At 48.3% G+C, this 20,392-nt stretch overlaps 2 protein-coding genes across 5 annotated transcripts; one reads left to right on the top strand and one right to left on the bottom strand.

Moving 5' to 3' along the window:
• Positions 1–78: 78 nt before the first annotated feature.
• Positions 79–11,220, bottom strand: LOC135451097 (NADH-cytochrome b5 reductase-like). 4 transcript variants are annotated; one of them, XM_064719959.1, is made up of 7 exons: positions 10,757–10,988; positions 9,627–9,818; positions 8,635–8,783; positions 7,428–7,515; positions 4,304–4,408; positions 3,001–3,204; positions 79–1,424 (listed from the first exon to the last, which is right to left on the bottom strand). In XM_064719959.1, the coding sequence occupies exons 2-7, from the start codon at positions 9,813–9,815 to the stop codon at positions 1,221–1,223; spliced, it is 939 nt and encodes a 312-aa protein (XP_064576029.1). In that variant the 5' UTR covers positions 9,816–9,818; positions 10,757–10,988; the 3' UTR covers positions 79–1,220. The 4 variants fall into 4 exon arrangements, with proteins under 4 accessions (XP_064576029.1, XP_064576031.1, XP_064576032.1 ...); XM_064719961.1 differs by having other exon boundaries at positions 82–1,424; positions 10,880–10,975; XM_064719962.1 differs by lacking the exon at positions 10,757–10,988 and adding an exon at positions 11,093–11,220 and having other exon boundaries at positions 383–1,424.
• Positions 11,209–15,200, top strand: MRPL37 (mitochondrial ribosomal protein L37). Its single transcript, XM_064719958.1, has 7 exons — positions 11,209–11,629; positions 11,867–12,050; positions 12,503–12,618; positions 13,125–13,310; positions 13,579–13,736; positions 14,227–14,430; positions 14,994–15,200. Exons 1-7 carry the CDS (start codon positions 11,215–11,217, stop codon positions 15,069–15,071), a joined length of 1,341 nt encoding a protein of 446 aa, XP_064576028.1. The 5' UTR covers positions 11,209–11,214; the 3' UTR covers positions 15,072–15,200.
• Positions 15,201–20,392: the final 5,192 nt, after the last annotated feature.

The raw sequence follows: 20,392 nt of genomic DNA on the forward strand, positions 1-20,392 counted from the left end.
AATGATAATGCAATAACCATCTGAGACAGCCTGGAAAACCCCAACACAGGGTGAACTGGGAATGAACAGAAAAACACAAGGTGTGCAGGACTGCTGTATTTCCAGGTGTAGATACTAAACACACCAGTCTGAAAAGATAAAACGGTGGATAGCACATACCTCAGAGGAAAAGAAGCAGCATTTTGGACTGAAAAAAAGAGGAGGAGGCCCAGGTGCCCAGGCTGGGTGCTGTGCCAGGCTGCCATCCCTGAGGGAGCTCCTTGACCCACAGGGAAGCACCCCAGCAGTCCCCATGCAGCTTTCCCTCCTCAGGTGGTGTTCCTGTGTGCTTAGGGAACCTCCTCAGGCACCTGAGAGACTCCTGTGACAACATCAAACAGCTGCTTATTTGTAAAGAGGTTCAATTTAATGAGCCAGGGTTATGATACAACACTTAGGGGACACGGAAAGCAAACAACCAACCTCCCTGACAGACAGCAGCTACCACCCAGCCAGGCTCTCCCAGATTCAGGACATGCTCTTTGTGTCCTGAGCATTTCCAGGTAGCATTTCTAGGGCTAAGCACAGGGTAGGTAACACAGGCTGTGCCAGGACAGGAGCTCAGCCTGCCTAGGCTCTCCCTGGACAGAATGTATCACTCCATCCTTATGGATACACTTCCCCTACATGGTTGGGATGGCTGTTTTCAGAGATCAGTGCCACCTTCTCTGTATTAATGTACAGTGGGCCAACTGAGGCACAGTGAGACTGAAGGGACTTGCCTGACATCAGCCTACACATGACAGAACCAAAGTGATCCTGACTCTGCTGTCCCCTTCACTTGGCAAGGATCCCTGAGGATTAGATCTCTCCTCTGGACACCTAACAGGGCACAACCCACTGCAGAGTAACACAGATTGCAAAGCAAGTCAGCAATCCTCACGTTACAGCAGAGCTGTGTGTGTGGATGCTTTTTAGTACCCCTCAGGAGATCTCTCTCTTAGAACTGCACTTGAAGACTTCCCTTAAAATTGCCATGCAGGTCCCTGAGGTGTGGGTGGCACACCATGTACCAGCCACTCTGGAATGGCACCTGATCCTTAAAACACCCCACAGTGAGGATCAACAAACAGGTGCTCCAAGGAGCTCAGTCTTCTGAGCAGGTCCTTTTGTGAAATATCTGCAAAGAAACAAGGACATCCAAGGCTCAGCCCAAGGTTCCTCAGGTCAGGAATGTACTGCTAAAACACAAAACAGGAATCTTCTTCAATTCCCGCAGCTTTCAAGTATCTACTCATATCTTCATTGAATGCAGAAGAGCCACAAATTAATACAAATGGCTTTCTCCTACAGGAATTCACTATTGTCTTCATCAAGTCCTCATTGAGATGACCGGTGTACGTGTTTTCCTGGTAGCTCCAAGGAAGTTTTTCCAGTGAAGTTTCCTGGAAAGGTAAAAGGTTTGCTGTGTGTGACACTAAAAAAGACAACATTGCTTAGAGCTCAATCTCTCCTCCCCTCAGAGTGGGGCACAGGATGATTTTCACCTTTCTGACACCATGTGGGTGACACTGACCCTTCTGTGAGCTGCATTCCTCTTCCCAAGCCCAGAGGAAATATTTCCCTGCCAGTCACTCTGAGGAGACTGAACAAAACCAGAGTGTAACTACCACAAATAAATGCTGCAGAACTTTTTCCACTGAGAACCATCTCCCAGGTTTCCTATTCCCAAATCCCAAGTCTGTTCCTCTCCACTGCCTCTCCCATTCCCAAGCCTCTTTCAGTCCCATCTCCCTTGACCAAAACTGAAAGAAGGCAGCTCTGCTCCAAAGCCAGCTCTGATCCCATGAGAAGTGCCAGCTCCTGTGGTGCTGGATCCAGCAGGGACTCCCCTGCTGCAATTAATCAGGAGCAGAAGGTGCTCAGATGTGGTGGTGACAGGCAGCACAATGAAATACAGACAGATACATAATCCCAAGAGGGAGGATGCATGAGCCAGCCTTGGACTACCACAAACCTGCTAAGAGAGGAGGGGCAGACAGTGTTGACAGGGGTCAGGTGGGCTTCGTGCCCTTCACTGATTGAATTTCAAGACCTCCTCATGCTCTTGAGACAGCAGCCAAAGAGTTTAAACACCCTGAAAAGGGTATTTAAGCCATGTCACCAGACACAATTATGGTTATGCTCCCACAGAGCAGCTGAGGGGGTGCCCAAGTCACCAGCACTTTTCCCTCTACCAAATCTCATCCTGCCGAGGCCACGTGTGGAACAGAATGTATGAGGCAGTTCCACTGTGAGAGATACAAGAAATGATTCATCTGAGGAACTAAAAATGCAATGGGATTCATTCCCTTAGCATAAATAATTCTTTCTATATCCTCCCAGCAATGAATCCTCATTTCTGACGGAAATAATTTTTAACCACCAAATCCATGCAGAACACAGGCAACTTTGGGACCAAATGGAAATGAAAATACTGCTCAAAATGTAAGACCATTGAGAGGTATGCCCTCATCCCATGAATGTGGCAGAAAAGTAATTTTACAGAGGGGGAGACAACTTTTAGAAGTTTAAAAATGGGTCAGCAAGGAAAAATAATTGCTGGGAAGTTGGTGCTAGCACACCAGAGGAGAGCTCCAGCCACGAGCCAAGAATGGAAGATAAGGACAGATTAAGGCACCGGTATTAGGAAGAAAGAAACAGCTTATTTGCTGTTTAGGTGCAACAACAACTGTCTGAAATGGGGGGGAATAAACAACAGTGGCTATGAAACAGCAGGTCCATCCCAACAGAACAGGGGGCAGAGAAGAACAGTGAGGGCCACTTCCCCAAAATTCTCCAGATGAGAAGTGGTAGCAGTGAGTACACGTAGCAGATTTAAGAACAGCAGCTACTGGATCATAAATTAGGCTGGATGACTGGGAAAGAATTAAGATCATGCTTATGGAAAAGTGGAGGAGGCAGAGGCTCATCCAGCACACAGAACCCTGACACAAACATGCTTCATATCCATTTAATTACCTGGCTTAGGACATAAAATATTCTAATATTCCAGTAGCGAGCCAAATCCTGCAGAAGAGGTTTTAAATAAATTTTGTCAAAGGTAGGGAAGCAGCCAACAAGAGTTACAAAGGTTTCATCCTCTTCATCATCTGTTATGGACTGGAGGATGGGAATCATTGGTGCAAGGCCCGTGCCAGAGGCCAGCATGAGGAGTTCTCCATGCTAAGAACAAAACAGAGAATTTGGAATGAGCTGTGGTGGCTGGAAATGGGTGTGCTCATGGTCAGTTCCTCTTGTTGCCACCCTGGTAAAGGATCTCTTGAGAAACAACATACAGAAGGTCATGAACTGGTAAATTCACATCCCAAAATGTATTTTTCTGCAAAGGATTACAGATAGCACTTAAAGAGTTTACATATCAAATCTAACAAAACTAGATTTTATCAAAATATAATAATTTATCTTAACTTTAGCCTTGATTTCAATTATTCATGTTTCAGTTTCAATTCTGCAGTACGCTTTGCTGACCCACTGTGTGCTTTCTTCCACTGGAAATGCTCCCTGGGTTTCTCTTGGTTGCTGCAAAGTAAAATCCTGAATGTCCTCTGGAGGGAAGAATGTGTCAGGAGGCAGGATACAATTGCTCTGCATAGAGCTTGGCCACTCAGATGTTACTTATTTTTGTTGGGGGAAACAAATAAAAAACCAACAAAAACAAATCCACCAAAAACCCCAGAAGGCTTTGGGATCCTAATGACCAGTGTTTCAAATTTGCTCCTCATTTGAAAGGTCAGAATTAAGTAACTGAGTTAGTGTGTGTGAGAAGCCTCCCCCTGAAACCAGATCTGCCTTTCCCTGCAGCCAGCCTGGTATTGGCAGGTGGGATCAGCGTTTGGGGAGCGACCTGACACCTCAACAGCCCCGGGAATACCCGGGAGAGGAGAGGATTAGCACCTCCCCTTCACCCTCCTCACTCACAGCACAGAGATGTGGGTCAAATCAGGCAAAAACCCATCCACACTCATTGCTGGTGCAAAGAAAGTTCCCTTTGTTAGGCACATCAGGAACTCCTAATGAAAGTGATGAACACAGAGCCTTGCTAATATTCTCCTGTCTCCCATCCACCTCCTCTTCCCTGTTAAATATTCTGCATTGCAAGAAAGTGCTCCGACTGACTGCTAATGCTGTCACACTGTACAGTAACCCAGGAAGTCTCTAAAATAATCATGAAAACAGTAATCAAATTGATGTCTTCCCTTCAGAGTATTGAACAAAGCTTGCTGCCACAGGCTGGAGCATCCTATGGCTCTTAGGAACTAACCTTGTTAGGTTGATATGGGAACCCTCCAAACGGCCCACGCCAAAAGACCACGTCTCCTCTTTTCCATGTTTTTATGTATTGTGACATTAGCCCAGCTTCATAGCACTAATAAAAAACATTGCACAAAAGAAAAGAATAATTATACTCTGTTGGAAAGTTTCCCAGCTTCAAGTCGATTATAAAGTTATCTACATTTAAACGAAAAGGGGACAAAAAACCATTTCGTGTATTTAAAAAAGAAAGAATGATCTGTTTGAAAAATAACTCAAAGTTATACCCAAAACAAAGACATTTAAATTAAATCATATTGGAACCACTCCAGCTTGACTATAATGTAAACACAAACCCCTCTGACGCAGCCTGAATTTCCAAAACTGGAAAAAGCTTATCAGAGTTCTTGCTTACAAAGCACACAGAGAAGAGTGTCTTGAATGCAAAGCACAGTGCAGGCCTTCAAGTGTTCTCCAAATCTCAGGGTATGGGGGTCTGGAAATGCCCTCTGGGTACTGTTAGTTATATAAACACTGCATAGCTCTTGCTTTGTTTCAGTCTGTCAGATGCTGCACTGATACAATTAGTGACCCAAAGTCAGGCTTCTCATTTGTAAAACTCTTTGTTTTCAGACCAGATCATCTGGATGCTGAGGGATGCCTCCACAGTTCCAAAAGAATATGTTAATGTTGGCCCCATGGAAGAAAAACACGAGCAAAAAACCTGCCTCACTTTCCACCAGGCACAAACAACATTCTCCAGGATTTGCCTGCAGGAATGCTGCTCTCACTCATGACTGGGGAGAAAGGCTCAGTGCTTGCTGGAAACTCAGAAGGGATGAGAAGCTGGGAAATGAAGGGCTTGTCCAAGCAGTCATGTTGCCATCCATGCCCTAAATGTGTGACCACTGGATGTTTTAAGAGAGAAATGTGAGCAAAAGAGCAGCCACAGTCTGGGATGTGGCTGGAGAACCAGGAGTGGCCCAAGGAGCAGGAGCTGAAAAGCCCAAAGCTGCAGCACACAATGGGTCTCACCAGGATAAGCCTGGGGAAGAGCAACACAAGCAGGGGTCAGAAGATGGGATGTGATACAAGCCCACACCAAAGAAGAGTATTTGGGGGTATTTCCTGCACAGGCATTGGAGAGAAGCCTGGCTCCACACCCCAGTGCCTTGGCTGGCCACCAAGCTGCACTGCAGGCAAACAAAATTGGTGAACCACAAAGCAGCTCAGAAAAAGGCAGTGAGGGAGCCCGTGCTTGTGCTTGCAAGCAGTGTTAGCTAAGAAAGAACACAGATGCTCCTCCCCTCCCAGCCTCTCTCTTAAACCTGAAATATTAACAAGTATTAGCACCAGTGGTTACATTCAAAAGGTAAATCACACACATGTCCAGGCTCTGAGTTACTGTCAGAATTCTTTTATGTTCAGAGGGCTCTGGGCAGGTGCTAAGTCTTGTGCAAAGAGTGTGCACTTGCTTCAGAGAAGCAAATTTTATACCTCCCTTCTTCAAACACATCCAGAAACCCAAGGCAAGAACAGAAAAGTTCACTTACTGCCTATTCCCCAAGGGCAGGGGTAATGGAAACTAAAACAATCCTTCTTTCACCAAAATTATTTTTTAAAAAATTGAAGTGAAAAGTGATTGAGTGGGTTTAAAATGAGTTTTTCTAAATAAAAAGGAAAAAAAATTATCTCCTGGGGGAAAAACTTCCACACCCCATTTTACATGGAGAGAAACCCTAACATTATAAAATCACTCAAAAAGAGGGTTATGCTCTGTAAATGGCAACTCCCTCACTCTTAACTGTAGTATCACAAATGCAATGCCATAATAACAGGAGACAGAAGGGTTTGAACAGTGCTTGGATTGCATAGTAATAATAATATACTACTTTCCAAAATTGCCTCAATAGTGTGAAATATACCACAACCTACAGAGTGAGTTATAAAAATGGCTGCTTTACACTGGGTGTTACCAACCTCTTTTGTCACTGCCAAAGAATAACTATAGCTCCTTTTGGGATGAAAGGTTCTATATAAAGGAAAGGTATCATTACAATCATTACTATTATTATTGAAATGCAAAACCTGTGAGTAATGAGCTGCTATACATGAAATTTCAGTCATCCTGTGAATGTATCCTATTAATGCAACTCAAATGCAACGTTTCTCTCCCCTACCACACGCCAATTGCCACAAGAATGGGGAAATGACCCTCCCACAGGTGTCCTAGAGAAGCTGTTCACTTTTCTAAAGAGCAGGGTTTGTGTTAGAACATACAATGCATAATAAACCCCAGAAACACAAAATCCTGCAAGACAGGCAGAGAACAAGTGGCCCTTCTCTGCAAGCCACCTGGGATACCCAGCACTCTGAATTTCACACCTGTACTGAAGTCTGTGTCTGCCCTGAGGAGTCCCTACTGACATATGGATGCAGTATTGGAAAAATGTTCTAGTCAGTATTTGCCACACAAAATAATAATTTATGAGCACCCTGAAGATTTACATGAGACAGATTTGTAGCCAAATCTCCTATAAAATCCTTTTGAACTCAACCAGCATTTTGTGGTTGACTCCATAAAGGTGAGGACATTTGTCCAAAATGGGCTCTGCCATCATTGTCCACCTCAAGAGATGCAGCCTGTGCCTATGGGACACCTGTGTCCCCTGTGGGCCACAAAGTCCCTCTCAGACTGCAGCTCCAGAGCCCTGTCTGCACACCAGGGGCAGCTGCCCACTGACAGAGGGGCGTCCTTAAAGTAAAATACAGAGGGGAGGATAAGGGCAAACATTTCCCAAAATCAGTGGTTCAGCTGGGCTGACAAATGGGTGCGATTTCAAAGGCAGCCTGAAAAAGCAAAATGAAAGGAGAGAAGTGGAATGGACACATCTTTCCATCCAGGGGCTCTCCCAGGGCTTCTGCTGCAGAGCATTTGTTTGTGTGTCAACTTATTCTGCTTTCAGTTTTGTGGCAAAAACTGCAATTTTTATCAGCAAAGCAAAAATGCTTCAAAACAACAGAGAAACAGTCCATGAGGGATTTGAGAGAGTCTCATGTGAAACACTGACAGCATGCTTGGTTCCTAAAGAAAACACCTTATACTCTCATCCATATTGTCCAGGCTTACTTACTTTAATTAGAACTTCAAAGTAACCTTCTGCATTCCTGGGGCTAATTGGAGTATAGGCTCTCTGGACCTCCAGACCATCCACCACTCCTCTGAAGAGAAGAGAAACAGGAAACTCCTGTGATTTGGGTCATTTGGGGGGCTCCTGCAGCTCTCTGGGAGACAGGTCCCCTGCCCAGTGGCCCAGCCTGTGCACAGATGCAAAACATTTCCCTTCCAGAGGCAGAAATGCAGGGGGAACAGAATGGCTAACAGCACCTTTTGTTTCCCAGTGGTGACCTCAGCTGTACCACATCCAGCTCCTGGACACACCCCTGAAAGGGATTTTGTAAGAACATGCACGAGTGGCAAAGGGGAGAGAAAACACTTAAGTTTGCTGTTCCTTTTGAGCTGGGGTCACTTTCTGCATCTAGTCAGCATCTGTAATCAAATAACAAAAGCCAAGGCACAGCCTTGACCTCGGGCCTTGTCAATACAGACTGTATTTTCCTGTAAGCCTTCCCTTTCCATGGAATTATCCACCCTGCTCCTTGCTGCTCACCACGGGCATTGAGTGAAGTGACCAAACCTTTTTGTGTGCAGTGTGATGAGCCAGGGCTGGAGGGAGGAGCGTGTGCTGTCAGCAGAGCCAGCTGCACACACCAGCCCTGAACGTACCAGGGACGTCAACAGATGCACATCAATGGCATCCTAACAGGACTTTCTCTATCTGGCAATGATCACCACAGATGGCTGAGAGACAGAAACTTTCCCCAAGTGGCCCCTTTCTGGCAAGCAGCAAACTACATAGGAGGGTTGTTTTGCTAGAAATCAGTCAGGCAGTGCCTGGGTACTGGGGTGCTCAGTTACCCCAAGATACAGGGCCTAAAATACCCAGCTCTGGGGCAAGTGCAGCTCATTGTCTTCATTCCAACACGCTGGAGTAAATATTCTGTTGTAACATCTATTCTTTTAGATCTTTCTTTCTGCAAATGTATTTTCTTAATCACACCTAGTTCTTTCTGAGCCACCAACGCAGGGATAATGCTGAAGAAAACCACAGCTTTTACCATAGAATTAGTAGAGGCAGCGAGCTCACGAGCTCTTTCATCTGTGTCATTGTGGAGGTACAGAAATCATGATTTGCCTGCTATGAAGCCTTTGTCTATTGACAAAACCCTACGTGTTAGGTTACATAATGCAGACTGTTTAACTAGCAGAGAGAACAATACCTTAACACGATATGTTGTCCTAAACTCAAGTGCAGGCTGCTATTTCCTGGTAATTCAAATTTGTACTGGTAGGTGTCCTCTGTCAGCTGCTCCACCGAGCTCACGCTGAATGCAGTGAATGTATCTGGATTCAGCTCTGAATTATTGCTCTGCAAGAACAACAATAAATAATTACTTGGTTAGATGGTGTCTTTTATTATTTCATTTTTTCTCTGGAAGCAAACGTGTGTGCTCATTTAGTGCCAGAGATACTCAGGACGTATATTAAACACTGAGGCCCGGCGCAAATTCCAGCTCTCTGCTGATTCATTATCATGTTCTGCAGCGTGCACTTTGGGATCTTGCATTTCTCCCCACCACCACCTTTTGAAATTACTTTTTTTTTAACACCTTACAGCAAGGTCATCCTATTATGACTCACTGCGATCATTTTCTCGTGTCTGGAAATAAACAGAAATAATTCTGCTAAAAGAGCCAAGCACTGCTTTGGGGGCAACTTTGCAACCGGCTGATGGCCACAGTGAACAGAAAATATTGTCAGTTGTTTCAGCTGATCTTTTTTGCTTGACCCAGCATAGTTAATCTAATGTAAAAGGGCACTGACAGGCTTTAAAATTACACTCTGAAGACAACTGCTCCACCACACACAAAGCAGTGTTTTCTCAGCATCAAAATACGAGTCTAAAAATCAGGCAGAGATGAGAAAGGTGAGGAAAACAAAGCTTCTCCGAGGAAACTCGGAGAGGAGAAGCTGCAGAGCCAGAGCTGTAATGCGACACCAGGGAGAACTCTACACTTGGAAAATCACATTACAGCAGGGAGAGAGTGGCCAAGGGGGAGGGAGAAGGCTGAGTTTGGGGAATTGCATTTACAGCCCTCTCTTAAGGCACCACTTGAATTTATCCCTGCATCCCTCACACACCACCACCACCCCACACTCGAACGAGTACGATCAAAGCACAGACTCCAGGATGCGATGAAGAGAAATCGACCTGCTCCTTCTTTCCCATGAGAAGGCTTTTGTCTTGCATTGCTTTGGCTCTCTCCCACTGTGCAAGCTCCTTCTCGTACACATCGTAGATGCAGGGCTTGCAGCCGCTGCTGCAGCACTGGGATGGAGAAGGTTCCTGGGGCCTCAGAGCCAGCCAGTCCTCCTCGCTGGCACCCTCCTTGTCACTCATTGCCTGCAAAACACAAGCCCTGCATCAAACCCAGCACGATGGAAAGCAGTGCGTGCTCATCAGCTGGGTGTTTTCAGAGGACAGAAAATCTCTCTTGAGCATCTTGTGTGTGTGTGTTAAACTGAAAACCTGGAGCTGATCTGTGTCTGCACACCCCATTTTTGTTTGAGTGCTCAATGCCTCTGCACAAACACCAGTCCTCGCAGCCCAGAGCAGAGCCTGAGCCCAGCCTCGGGCCCTCCTCCCCAGACAGGCTGCCCAGGCAATGCTACACCCTTTAATCCCGCTCGTTCCGCCGTGCTGATTTCCTACAATAGAGCCGCTTGGTCACCCGGAGCAGAAACATCTTAAAAATCTGCTGCTCGGCCCAGGAGAAAGGGTGACAAACCCAACCAGCAGGACAATGGGTAACAAACCCAGGCACCAGATGCGGCCTGAGTTCTGTGCGGCTTTGGGACGGGGGAGGGCGGCGAGCCGAGAGCAGCGCTCAGAGCCGAGAGACCTGAAGCAAACAGGGCAAAGTCTCAGGCAAACAACCACTGTGGTTATGGGCTTTGAATATACAGGTGGGGGACGCCAACAAGCACAGGATTTTATCCCTTGCTCCTGGTCTTCCCAATTAGTTTTACCCACTGAACACTCCTCAGATCAAAACCACGCTGCGGACATTGCGGGGCCCCTCCACCCTCACACACGGGCTGAGTGAAGGCTGCTCACAGCGCGCTCGTGTCCGCATCCCTTGGACACAAAGCGGGCCACAGGAAATTGTGAAGCCACGGGTGACGAAGCGGAGGAAGCGAACACTTAGCGCTTCCAGCAGTTTCACTGTCAAGGTCAATTAATTAACTAACCTTCACCCTTGTAACAGAAACACGCTCATTTCAAGGAGGGGGGGTGGGGAATGGAACAGAGAACCAAAGGCGACTGGCCCGGCTTCCTACCGCTCTGTCCGGGGACCTGGGGCACCCACGGGCTATGAACGGGAGGTAACCCCCATGGCCGGGGGTGAGGCCGAGACGCTCGGGCTCGGGGCTGCGCGGATTTACAGAGTTTCGAGCACTCACTGCACGCTCCCGGGGGCTCGGACAGGCCGGCCCGGGGCAGAGCGGACCCAGCCCCGGGACACCCGAGCTGGCCTCGCCGGCTCCCACCCAGGGGCAGTCTCTGAAGTGCCCCCCCGCCCCACAGGTGAGGAGGTGCCTCTCCCCGCCCACCTCTCCACTCACCAACCCAGCGCCTGCCCTCACCCGCCAGGCAATTTGCCGACCCTCCCTTACCGCGGGGCGCGCCTGCCCGCCATTGGCCGCCGCCGCCGTCAGTCACCGCGGGTGACGGTGGGGGACGAGACCTCCCAAAGATGGCGGCGGGCGGGCTCTGAGGCGGCCGCGGGAGGAGGAGGATGGCGGCGATGGCGGCGGGGCCGAAGGCGCTGAGGCGGGCGGGGGTGGCGGCTGCGGGGGTGGCGGCTGCGGCGGTGGCGACGCGGGGCCTCACCCGCGGCATCGTCACCCGCGCGGGGCGGCCCCGCCACCGCGCGCCGCTTCCACGCACGCCCTGGACCGTGCGCGGGCCGCCGCCGGAGGTGCTGGCGGAGATGGCGGAGCCGCGGCCGGTGCGGGAGCAGGTGGAGCTGGACACCATCACGTACGCGGAGCGGCTGCACTACGTGCCCGGCCTGGCCCGGCCGCGCTTCCCGCCCTGGGAGCGCGGCTGGCGCGACCCCTGGCACTCGCCGGGGCCGCGCTACGAGGAGATGCCGCTGTACAAGGAGCGCGGGTGCTACATCTGCCATCAGGGTGTCCGCATGCTGGAAGGTACCACACACCCCGCGCTGTCCCTCCCCAAGCACTCGCCCTGCTCCTCCTGCCAAGGGTTCTCCTCGCACAGAGTGTAAAACAAACACGGGCTGTGGAGAGCCCGCCCAGCCCCATGAACTGCCAGGCAGCCTCGGTCACATAGGGAATGGCTTGGGTTGGAAGGGGGCCTGGAGCATCACCAGTGTCATAGATAGGTATGTGTGATAGATAAATCGCGCTGGGTTGTGTTTCCAGGAGTGCGGCAGGCGCAGTGGCTCACCAAGACGAAGCTCGTGGAAGGTTTGCCCCCAGCCGTGCAGGCCATCATGGATAACCCGGCTCTTGGGCTCCAGGAGCTGGAGGAGAGGGCGAAGCACATGGTGTCCCATGCTCGGCTCTGGGACACGGCAGAGGCTGCTCCCAGGAGGGAACGATATTGGTGAGTCCTCAGCTGTAGGGAGGTTTAAACTTTACAGAGACAATTCATACTGAGCTTTTCTGGAGGGTCTGTGTGCAAGACCATCAGATTGTCAAACAAAAAAAGCAACAACCAAAGCAACGAATAAAACCTGATTCTGAATATTGGCAGTAGCGCTGACATAAATACTACGCTAGATCAGAGCTTCTTTCAGGCCAATGTCTCTGTTTCAACTCAAGATCTACTAGCTGATGCAGAGTATCAGTTTTTTAAATAATTGTAAGCATTACCTCTGCCAACTTGAAACAGGCCTGGTGTGTGTGATACCAATCTGCAATCTCTGTTAACTGTTTGGGAGTGCTATGCCATTGTATGTTTTACATATAGTAATTTTACAGCATTTGTGCCCCAGAAGCGTCTGCCTGCTATTATGATCTCATTTTTATGTAACTGTTTCTTTTCTTGTTTTACAGCCCAGTGCTGTTTGAAAACCTGATACACATATGCCGGTTAATGTCTGGGAAGTATCCTGCTCTGAGTAAAAGGATGTTGGCTAGAAACTGCAGGATAGCAGCAACGTGGGAAAGAGGTCAGTTGCCACTATGGTGGAAGCATTTAGCTCTGTAAGATAAGAGGGATAGCAAAATTCTTGGCTTTCAGGCTGAGGATTTGGAAGAAATTAAACAATTTCTGGAACTGGGTAATTCTTTGTGGTTTAAATAGCGCTGTTGGCATTGTTGGCATGGGCAGCCTTGGATGATGGCAGGATGCTGTGCCTGAGGAGATTATTCGGTGTTAATCAGTATTGACAAGATGGTGGGAGAAGGGAACCAGTCTCTTAGACCTGACTGTTTATTTTCTTGTGCCCCAAATCAGTGCTGTTGTTTTCCTAAGGATGTTTAGTTAAGAACTTAGCCCTAGCAATTAACGTTGGCATTTTAGAAGAAGAACCCACAGCTGAGCTACTATTTAAGATGGGTTTGGAGGTGAGGGGGAGAGAGTGAGCCTTGCAGAACAGACTGGATAGAGGAAATGTACATCTTTCCTTGGTGTTCTTTCACCAGTGTTTGACTGTGGCCTAATTCCCCTCCCCAGAATCCATCCTCCTTCAGGTCCGTGGCCTGAGTGGAATACTCATGAACTCTATGAGCCCATTAGCACCAGTAGCCTCCAAGGAGGAGATACTGGCCACCAAAGAGCACGTTCTGGAGACCTTCTATCCCATTGCGCCCACCATCGACCTTCAGGAGGTGAATGTGTACAAAGAGCTCAATGATACAGGTCAGTGCTGATAGAATTATCTGTGTTTGGGGCTCCTTGTCCTTCTGGGGGCAGCTGAGAGTAGGGAGTGTGTGGGAATGAGGGGACAGCTTTGCAGTGCAAGTGCCCCAGACCTGTGGTGGGTGAGTGTATTGTTGCCTAAGCAGGACTGAGAACAAGAACTCAAACCCCAGCCAGCGACTTGAGCAGTTCCTGAAGATAATGGGAGAGAACCTTGGCTGCCTAGCGTCTTCCTGAGCGGTTTCTGACATGAGTATGTGCCCTTCAGGTTTCAGAGATGGTTATCCCTACTCTCACCCTCACACCCTGTTCTTCCTGGAGTCTGCCAACGTTCGCACCGACAGGTTCAGACCAGAGCAGCTCCGTGCTAAAATGCTGATGTTTGCTTTTGGCAACGCGCTGGCCAAGGCCAGGGCGCTCCACGGGGTACGTATGGGAGCCTGCTGCTCTGCTGGGCCTCTTCCCCTGCTGCTGCTGCCCCTGCAGGCAGCCCTCAAAGCCCCTTACTTGTGTAATTTTGTACACCCCCCTGTGTGATTTTACACATCCAAGCTTCCCAGTCCAGAGGTGAAAACCCATCCTTCAGAAATCCTCTGATGAGCAATGTTTGTGATGCAATAGGGTGGTATGGGCAGGAACCAGGGAATGGGTTCAGCTGTAAAACTCTAACCCATCCCACAGCTCAGTATGTAAATTGACAGTTTGTTGCTGGCTGAAGGAGGAATTTTAATTAAACTACAAAATCTACATTCAAAACTTGTTTGACTAGAGTAATTTTCTGGGCAAGGTAACAATATATTTATTAAAATCTTGGCTTTAAACCAGCCCAAAGATGCAGAATCAGCAAGTACTCCTACAATTTCTGTTGTAACTAGCATTTGAAACATTCTCCCCCACATGCCCCTTCTTTTCCTAGAATGATCCCAAGGTTTTGGAGCAGCCAATAGTGGTGCAAAGCATTGGCACAGATGGACAGCTCTTCCAATTCATGGTGTTCCAGTTAAATACAACAGACCTTGTCTCTAATGATGGTGTAAAAAATCTAGTCTGGATTGACTCTGATCAGAACCTGTATGAGAGAGCCCAGTGTGTCCCAGAAGTCAAGAAGGGAGTTGTTACGGTAAGAACTTGGGAAATGGTGGTGGAAATGCTGCCCTTCCACCCCAGCTGGGGGTCTGGGGCTGGCACAGGGCTGCAGCAGGTTTTAAACTAGCTGGAGGGACCCTCAGGGGACATTGGCCTCATTTTTACCTCAGCAGGTGTTTCTCAGGAGACCAGTTCCTGAGTGTTTGTGGTGCTGATGTGTGACATGCCAAGCTTAACGTGAACTCCTACACACAGATACTCCCAGCTGAAATCCACCATCCCGTAATGTGCTTGTTCAAAGCCAGCTCTGAGGAAGGGAGCTCTCACAAGCAGCCACCAGCCTCTCTGGGGAGCAAACAGAGCACAGGGCTGCCAGTACTGGTTATACTGGGAGGGCATCTCACTCACAGGCAAAGGGGTTCTGCCCTCTGAGATTGACACCAGTGCAAGTGCCCCCACCCAAACCCTTCTGGGGAGGGAGAGCACAATTTGGAAGCTGCCATGCCTGAAAGTCTTATTCAAGCATGTTTAAAGCCGTTGTTTGTCTACATTAATCACTTCACTGCAAACTGAGCATCCGTGTCTTTCTCTCTGCAGAAGCCCGCTGGAATTTCTGGCTTTCAGCCAGACACATTCAAGAAGTTTCTGGCACTGTATCTGCATGGAACTGTGTGAAATTCAGCTCAAATGAAAATACTTCACCAACTGTACCTGCTGCTTCTCTTTGCCAGAACCGTCGTATAATTAAAGAAAGGTGGATTAATTTACTTTAAAAAATAAATTATATTGTTACAGAAAGTAAAATTTCTTTTTTTAAACTAAATAGTGCATGAAGAAACTCTTTCATTTTAGGGGCTCAGCTCTCTGGATGTGGGTTAGAGAAGTCGTCAGATGCATCCTCCTGCACTCTTCCTCCATTGCCTGGGAAGAACACAAGCCAGTCATTATTCCTGTGCGCAGGCTCTGCTCTCAGTGTGCTTCTGCACAGAGCCAGACTCAAACCCATTCCCGAGGTTGCTTTGAGTCCCTCTGAATGCAGAAGAGACTTACAAAGCTTCAAGGGGAAAGCCTGAGCCACGAGGCTTTTTCATTCTGCCTGGCTTTGACTTTGTTTTACTCCTGGCTGCCGTGGGATGCGTCGTGCTGCCCTGTGCTTAGTTCCCAAAGCACTTAATCGGAGGGATTGCTTTGTTGGATCTGTAGAACCACAGTCCTTTTATCCCCCCAATCCTGGATGAAGAGACCTGTGCATTTGGGGAAAGTGGTGTAGAATGTAGCGGGAAACTTTGGTGCCTGTAGCTGGTATTTGCTGCTAAAAATACAAAGGAAGAATTTCTTCCTGCCACACAGAGTTAACTGAGCAGGAAGCATATTCTTTTTAACATGGGGGGATTAGTGTGGGTTTTGTAAAATGAAAGCTAAATTAGCTGCAGCCAAATGTAGAATGTTTTGCAGTTCTGGTACCCTCCAGCACATGGGAAGGGAGAGGACAGCCTGCGCTATTTTAAGGTGTGGAAGAGCACATTTCCAAGAAATTCATCTCACTTCAGTGCCTCGTGTCAGAGGCTGGTCTGTGCTTTGTGATCCCTGGCCATCTGGATGAGCACCCCAGTTGTGTGTTCCAGCCCCAGTCCATCAGGCAGCTCCACTCTGCAGGTTTTGGGAACATTCACCAGTCACCTTTGAGGTCAACAATTGCACCCCATAAATTCAGATGCAGTGGCTGCAGGCTAAATTAACAAATCCCTCCACAGTTAGCAGAAGTGCTTGAAAGAGAAAAATCCCTCATATAAGCATTGCATTGCTCTGCATCATCTTAATCCTGCCTGCTCCAGGGATGCCTCATTCAGCCCATCGGAGTGAATCTGTTCAGGTCTGTGGTTGGCAGCCAGGTGTTTGGGAATACATCCTAACAGAGCTGTGCTCTGTGCAGCCTGTCACACGCAGTGGGTGTTTCTTTCTCGGGCTGCTGCTCCCTGCTGTGTCACACGGACCCTGCCTGACATCCCCTCGCTCTTCCAGCTTCGGGTCATTACCCTCCTAGGGAGGAAGCCCTGTAGGGCAGCCAGCTGCCCCTTAGCATTCCTGAGGAGAGAATTTCCCCCAGGAAGCCTGCTGGAAGAGCAGCTGTGGTGGAGAGGGGTTGTGTGGAGGTGAAACACCTCATGTGCTTCTGGTAGATGTGGGAATTTGTGGGGATGGTCTGTCTGGAAGAGGCAGAGTCCCTTCAGCTGCTTTTAACTCTCAACAAAGACATCTCTGTCAGGGCAGGCAGTTGAAGGGGAGAGACTGAGGGAAGCTGGAACCCTGCTGTGTCCAAGCTGAGCTGAGACAAAGCACAAGCACAGGGAGGGATGGACGAAGGCAGAGCAAAGGCAGTTTTGAAAAATAGCGGAAGCAGGGAGACATGGGATGGTCAGCAGGAAAACAAGGCTTCAGGGGGTGTGTGAGGCATCAGGAAACCACTGGAGGCGAGAGGATCATACACAAGGGTGTGAGGCCATGTCCCTGCTGTGCTGAGGCACAGCCACTCTCCCCTGAGGCCAGGGGAAGTGGTACTTGAGGGTTACTGGAAGGAGCAGCTGATCCTTGTGCAGGGAATGCTCCTCTGGGAGCTGATCCTTGTGCAGGGAATGCTCCTCTGAGGGCTGATCCTTGTGCAGGGAATGCTGAGGGCCTGGAGGGGAGAGTGAAGCTCCCAGCTTGGCACGGATGCTCAGGTTGGCCCCTCGTGGTCCTTGCACCAGGCAGCCCCGACCACCTGTCCCTGGCGTCCTGCTGCACTTCCCAAGCACTCTGTGCCTGGCTCAGCTCTCCCAGCTCCTCCAGCATGGCCTGCTGGAATGGGCCCAGCTGAGGGAGGTGGGCTGGGGAGCCCAACAATGGGTCACAGGAGCACATCTGGGTTGGCATCAATAACTTATAAAGGCTCTCAGCAGACGAGTGGCGTTACCTCAGCACAGACCAGGGCCAGGCATTAACTTTTCATGAACGGCAGCCAGGGAAGCAGAACATGCAAGAATGGGGTGGCAGGAGCCCGGGATGAGGAGGCAGAGGAGCCTGGCTGCCCACAGGAGAGCTCTGCAGGACCCAGGGGAGCCTGGCTGCCCACAGGAGAGCTCTCCACCACTCCACACTCCCTTGCCCTGAACCGCTCCCACTGCAGAATCCAGCTCCACAGGCTGCACACACCGTGCCAACAAGTACACACCGTGCTCAGCCTGGAGCCCCTGGTTGTTCTGATCCTCCTCCTGCATTTAATTTAATGAAAACTAATGGGGGAGACAATTATCCCTGAGGCTGGGCTCAGGAGACGTTTCGAGGAGGGAACTTGGCAGTTTCATGGCGATATTTAATAATACCAGCCTGTAACCCTTAAGAAGCATCAGGAAGGACTTTTCTATGCCCCACAATAAAAACACAACGGGCAGCAGTGCAGGAGCCTGCTGCTCTGGGCAGCCAAGCAGGGCCTGGGTGGGCAGGGATGGCCCCAGGGGTCTGGGAGGGCAGGATTTCCCCATCAGCCTCAGCCCCTCAGGGGTTGTGAGACCAAGTGATGGACAATGCTCACACTCTGCTTTCTGCAAAGCACAGGGGGATGTGATTGCCTGGACCAAAGGCCTAAAACTTCCCAATCTTTCCCCCAGCCTCTGATGCTGCTCATTGGGGAACCAGGCTGGGTTTCTCCATCCCCAGTAGCTTCTGGAGCTGTTTGTCCTGGGAGGGTCTGTGCACCCACCCAGCACCGCAGCTCTTGCCCAAGGAGGGGCACTGACCCCACTGCAAGCTCAATATTTATATATTATTATTATTATTTATGTATTTGAGAACAGCACCCGTGTATTCCACTCACTTTCTTACCTCCCAGCAGTGCAGGGCTCTGGCAAAGGGAAGAGGCAGCACTCAGCTCCTGGCCCAAGGAGCTGTTGCAGGGCAGGGCAGCCTCCATCACCACGCTGGCATCCCGACTTCCAACGAGCAAAGCCTGGGGAGCTTTGGAGTGTGCCAAAATCCCCTTTTTAGCCCCTAAAAAACCCCTTTCTTTCTGCAGCCTGATGGGCTGGGTGTGGGGAGGGCAAGCATCCAGCCAGAACATCCTCAGCCTGGTGCAGACAACACTGACCATTTTCTAGGCTAAATTTTCAAAATGCTTTAAAAAAAAAAAAAAAACAATTCCAAGAAAACAAAAGAGGGATCACTAAACCTCACCCAGGTCCTGAACTGCATCCTGAATGGTCCTGAATCCCTTTGGGATTTTGAATTCCCAAGCTCAGCCAGCCCTCCTAAAATGCCACCTCAGCTCTGCATCACCTCTGCTCCTGCACCCCAAATCTGGGGTTTGGCCCTTGATAAAGGTTGGAAAAAAATACCCAGCTCCCACCCTGGGTCTGGCAGCAAACACCAGGAACAAACTGCAGGGCACCGAAATCAAATGTTTATGTTGATATTTATTACAGCAGGGGGAGGGGGGAGAAGGAGGGGGAACCGTTTCATTCAAAAAACCATCCCATACCAATGAAGACAATAATTTAGCTATTCATTTTAAAATACATTAAAACCGGTCCTTTCATTTCCTCACATCAGAACAGAAAAATTAAAATTAAAAAAAAAGAAAATAGGAAAAAACCCCCCACGCCTGAACAAGATGTAAAGTGGAAAAGGTTAAAATTTGACCCCTTGGGGAGCCCCTGGGTATGCAATGCAACAAATCTGCATTAATTGGAAAATATTAACCTGACTGTAACTATGAGACTGACACCCTCAGACCCCCCATCCCACCCGCCCCTCCCTCCCTCCTGACTTTCTACAGGTAAAGCAGAATGAAAATGCCTAGGAAAAAGAAGGCAAACATTAAAAAAAAATTATTATTCGTATTACACACTAAAAAAAAAAAAAAAGGTTGTTTTGTCATCTCATGTCTTGCAGTCAGAATAATAAAAACAAGCCAAATGTCCCCCAAAAACATTTCAATGATGGGGTGCGGAAAAAAGACATCCCTTTAATAAAACATTATCAACAAATATCGTACACAAACTACAATGTATAATAATTATTTTTTTTCCCCTCTCGGTAATTTTCGAACCAGACTACAAGGTAAGAAAAAACACTGAAACAAGATACAATGCTTTCAATAATCCGCACAAAGGTCAAATCCAAGGGAGAGAATATTTTACAGAATATGATATACATGGAGCAGAAATGGGAGCTGGAGAAAAAACCAAGACCAAACTACAGGGTAGTGTCATGTACAGAGATCCCAACCCGCCGCCTTGGCTCGTCCCTTCCTCTCCCACCAGAAGGAAGGGCCTTCGATGCTTGCCATTAATTTTTATTTTCTTATTACAGAGCGAGCCTACAGAATAGCAAGGTTACATTTTAACAACAAGAATTCCTTAAAAAATATCTCCATCCAGTTCCAAATCATAGATAAGTGAAATCCTGACAAGAGCACATCTCTAAAGAAAAGAAATCCCCTCGCAAAATACCCCCAAAGCAAATAAAACCCCCAGAAAATCCCAAAGTTAGCTGGAGATCACAGTTTCAAAGTCCCAGGTCAGATTAACCCTTTTTTTTTTTTTCCTTTTTTTTTTTTTTTTTTTTCTGGTGGATTTAAAAAGAAAAGTTATTTTAAAAAAAATCTATTTTTGCAGTGAACCAGCTGAAGGATTCTGGGGAAGGGAGGGACAAGAGATTTCTTCTTGTACTCAGAGGAGGGGGAAAGACTAACACAGTGCATGCCACAGTCACAGAGAGCAAGATCACGATTCATTGGAGGATGTGATCCTGGAAGGGGTCACCTGTTATATTAACAAGTTTATAACGAGGTGCTGGAGTCTCTTCCCCAAAGCAGATCTTGTTAACTGGAGGAGGAAGCGTTGTGCTGCAAACGAACCAAAAAAAAAATAACCCCAAAAAATACACGGGAAAAAAAAAACCCAAAACCAAAAGGAAAAAAAAAGAAAAAAAAAAGAAAAACAGGCCTTCTGAACGAAAAC

The sequence above is a fragment of the Zonotrichia leucophrys genome, chromosome 8, assembly GCF_028769735.1.
Source record: "Zonotrichia leucophrys gambelii isolate GWCS_2022_RI chromosome 8, RI_Zleu_2.0, whole genome shotgun sequence".
In the NCBI taxonomy this organism is placed as follows: Eukaryota; Metazoa; Chordata; class Aves; order Passeriformes; family Passerellidae; genus Zonotrichia; species Zonotrichia leucophrys.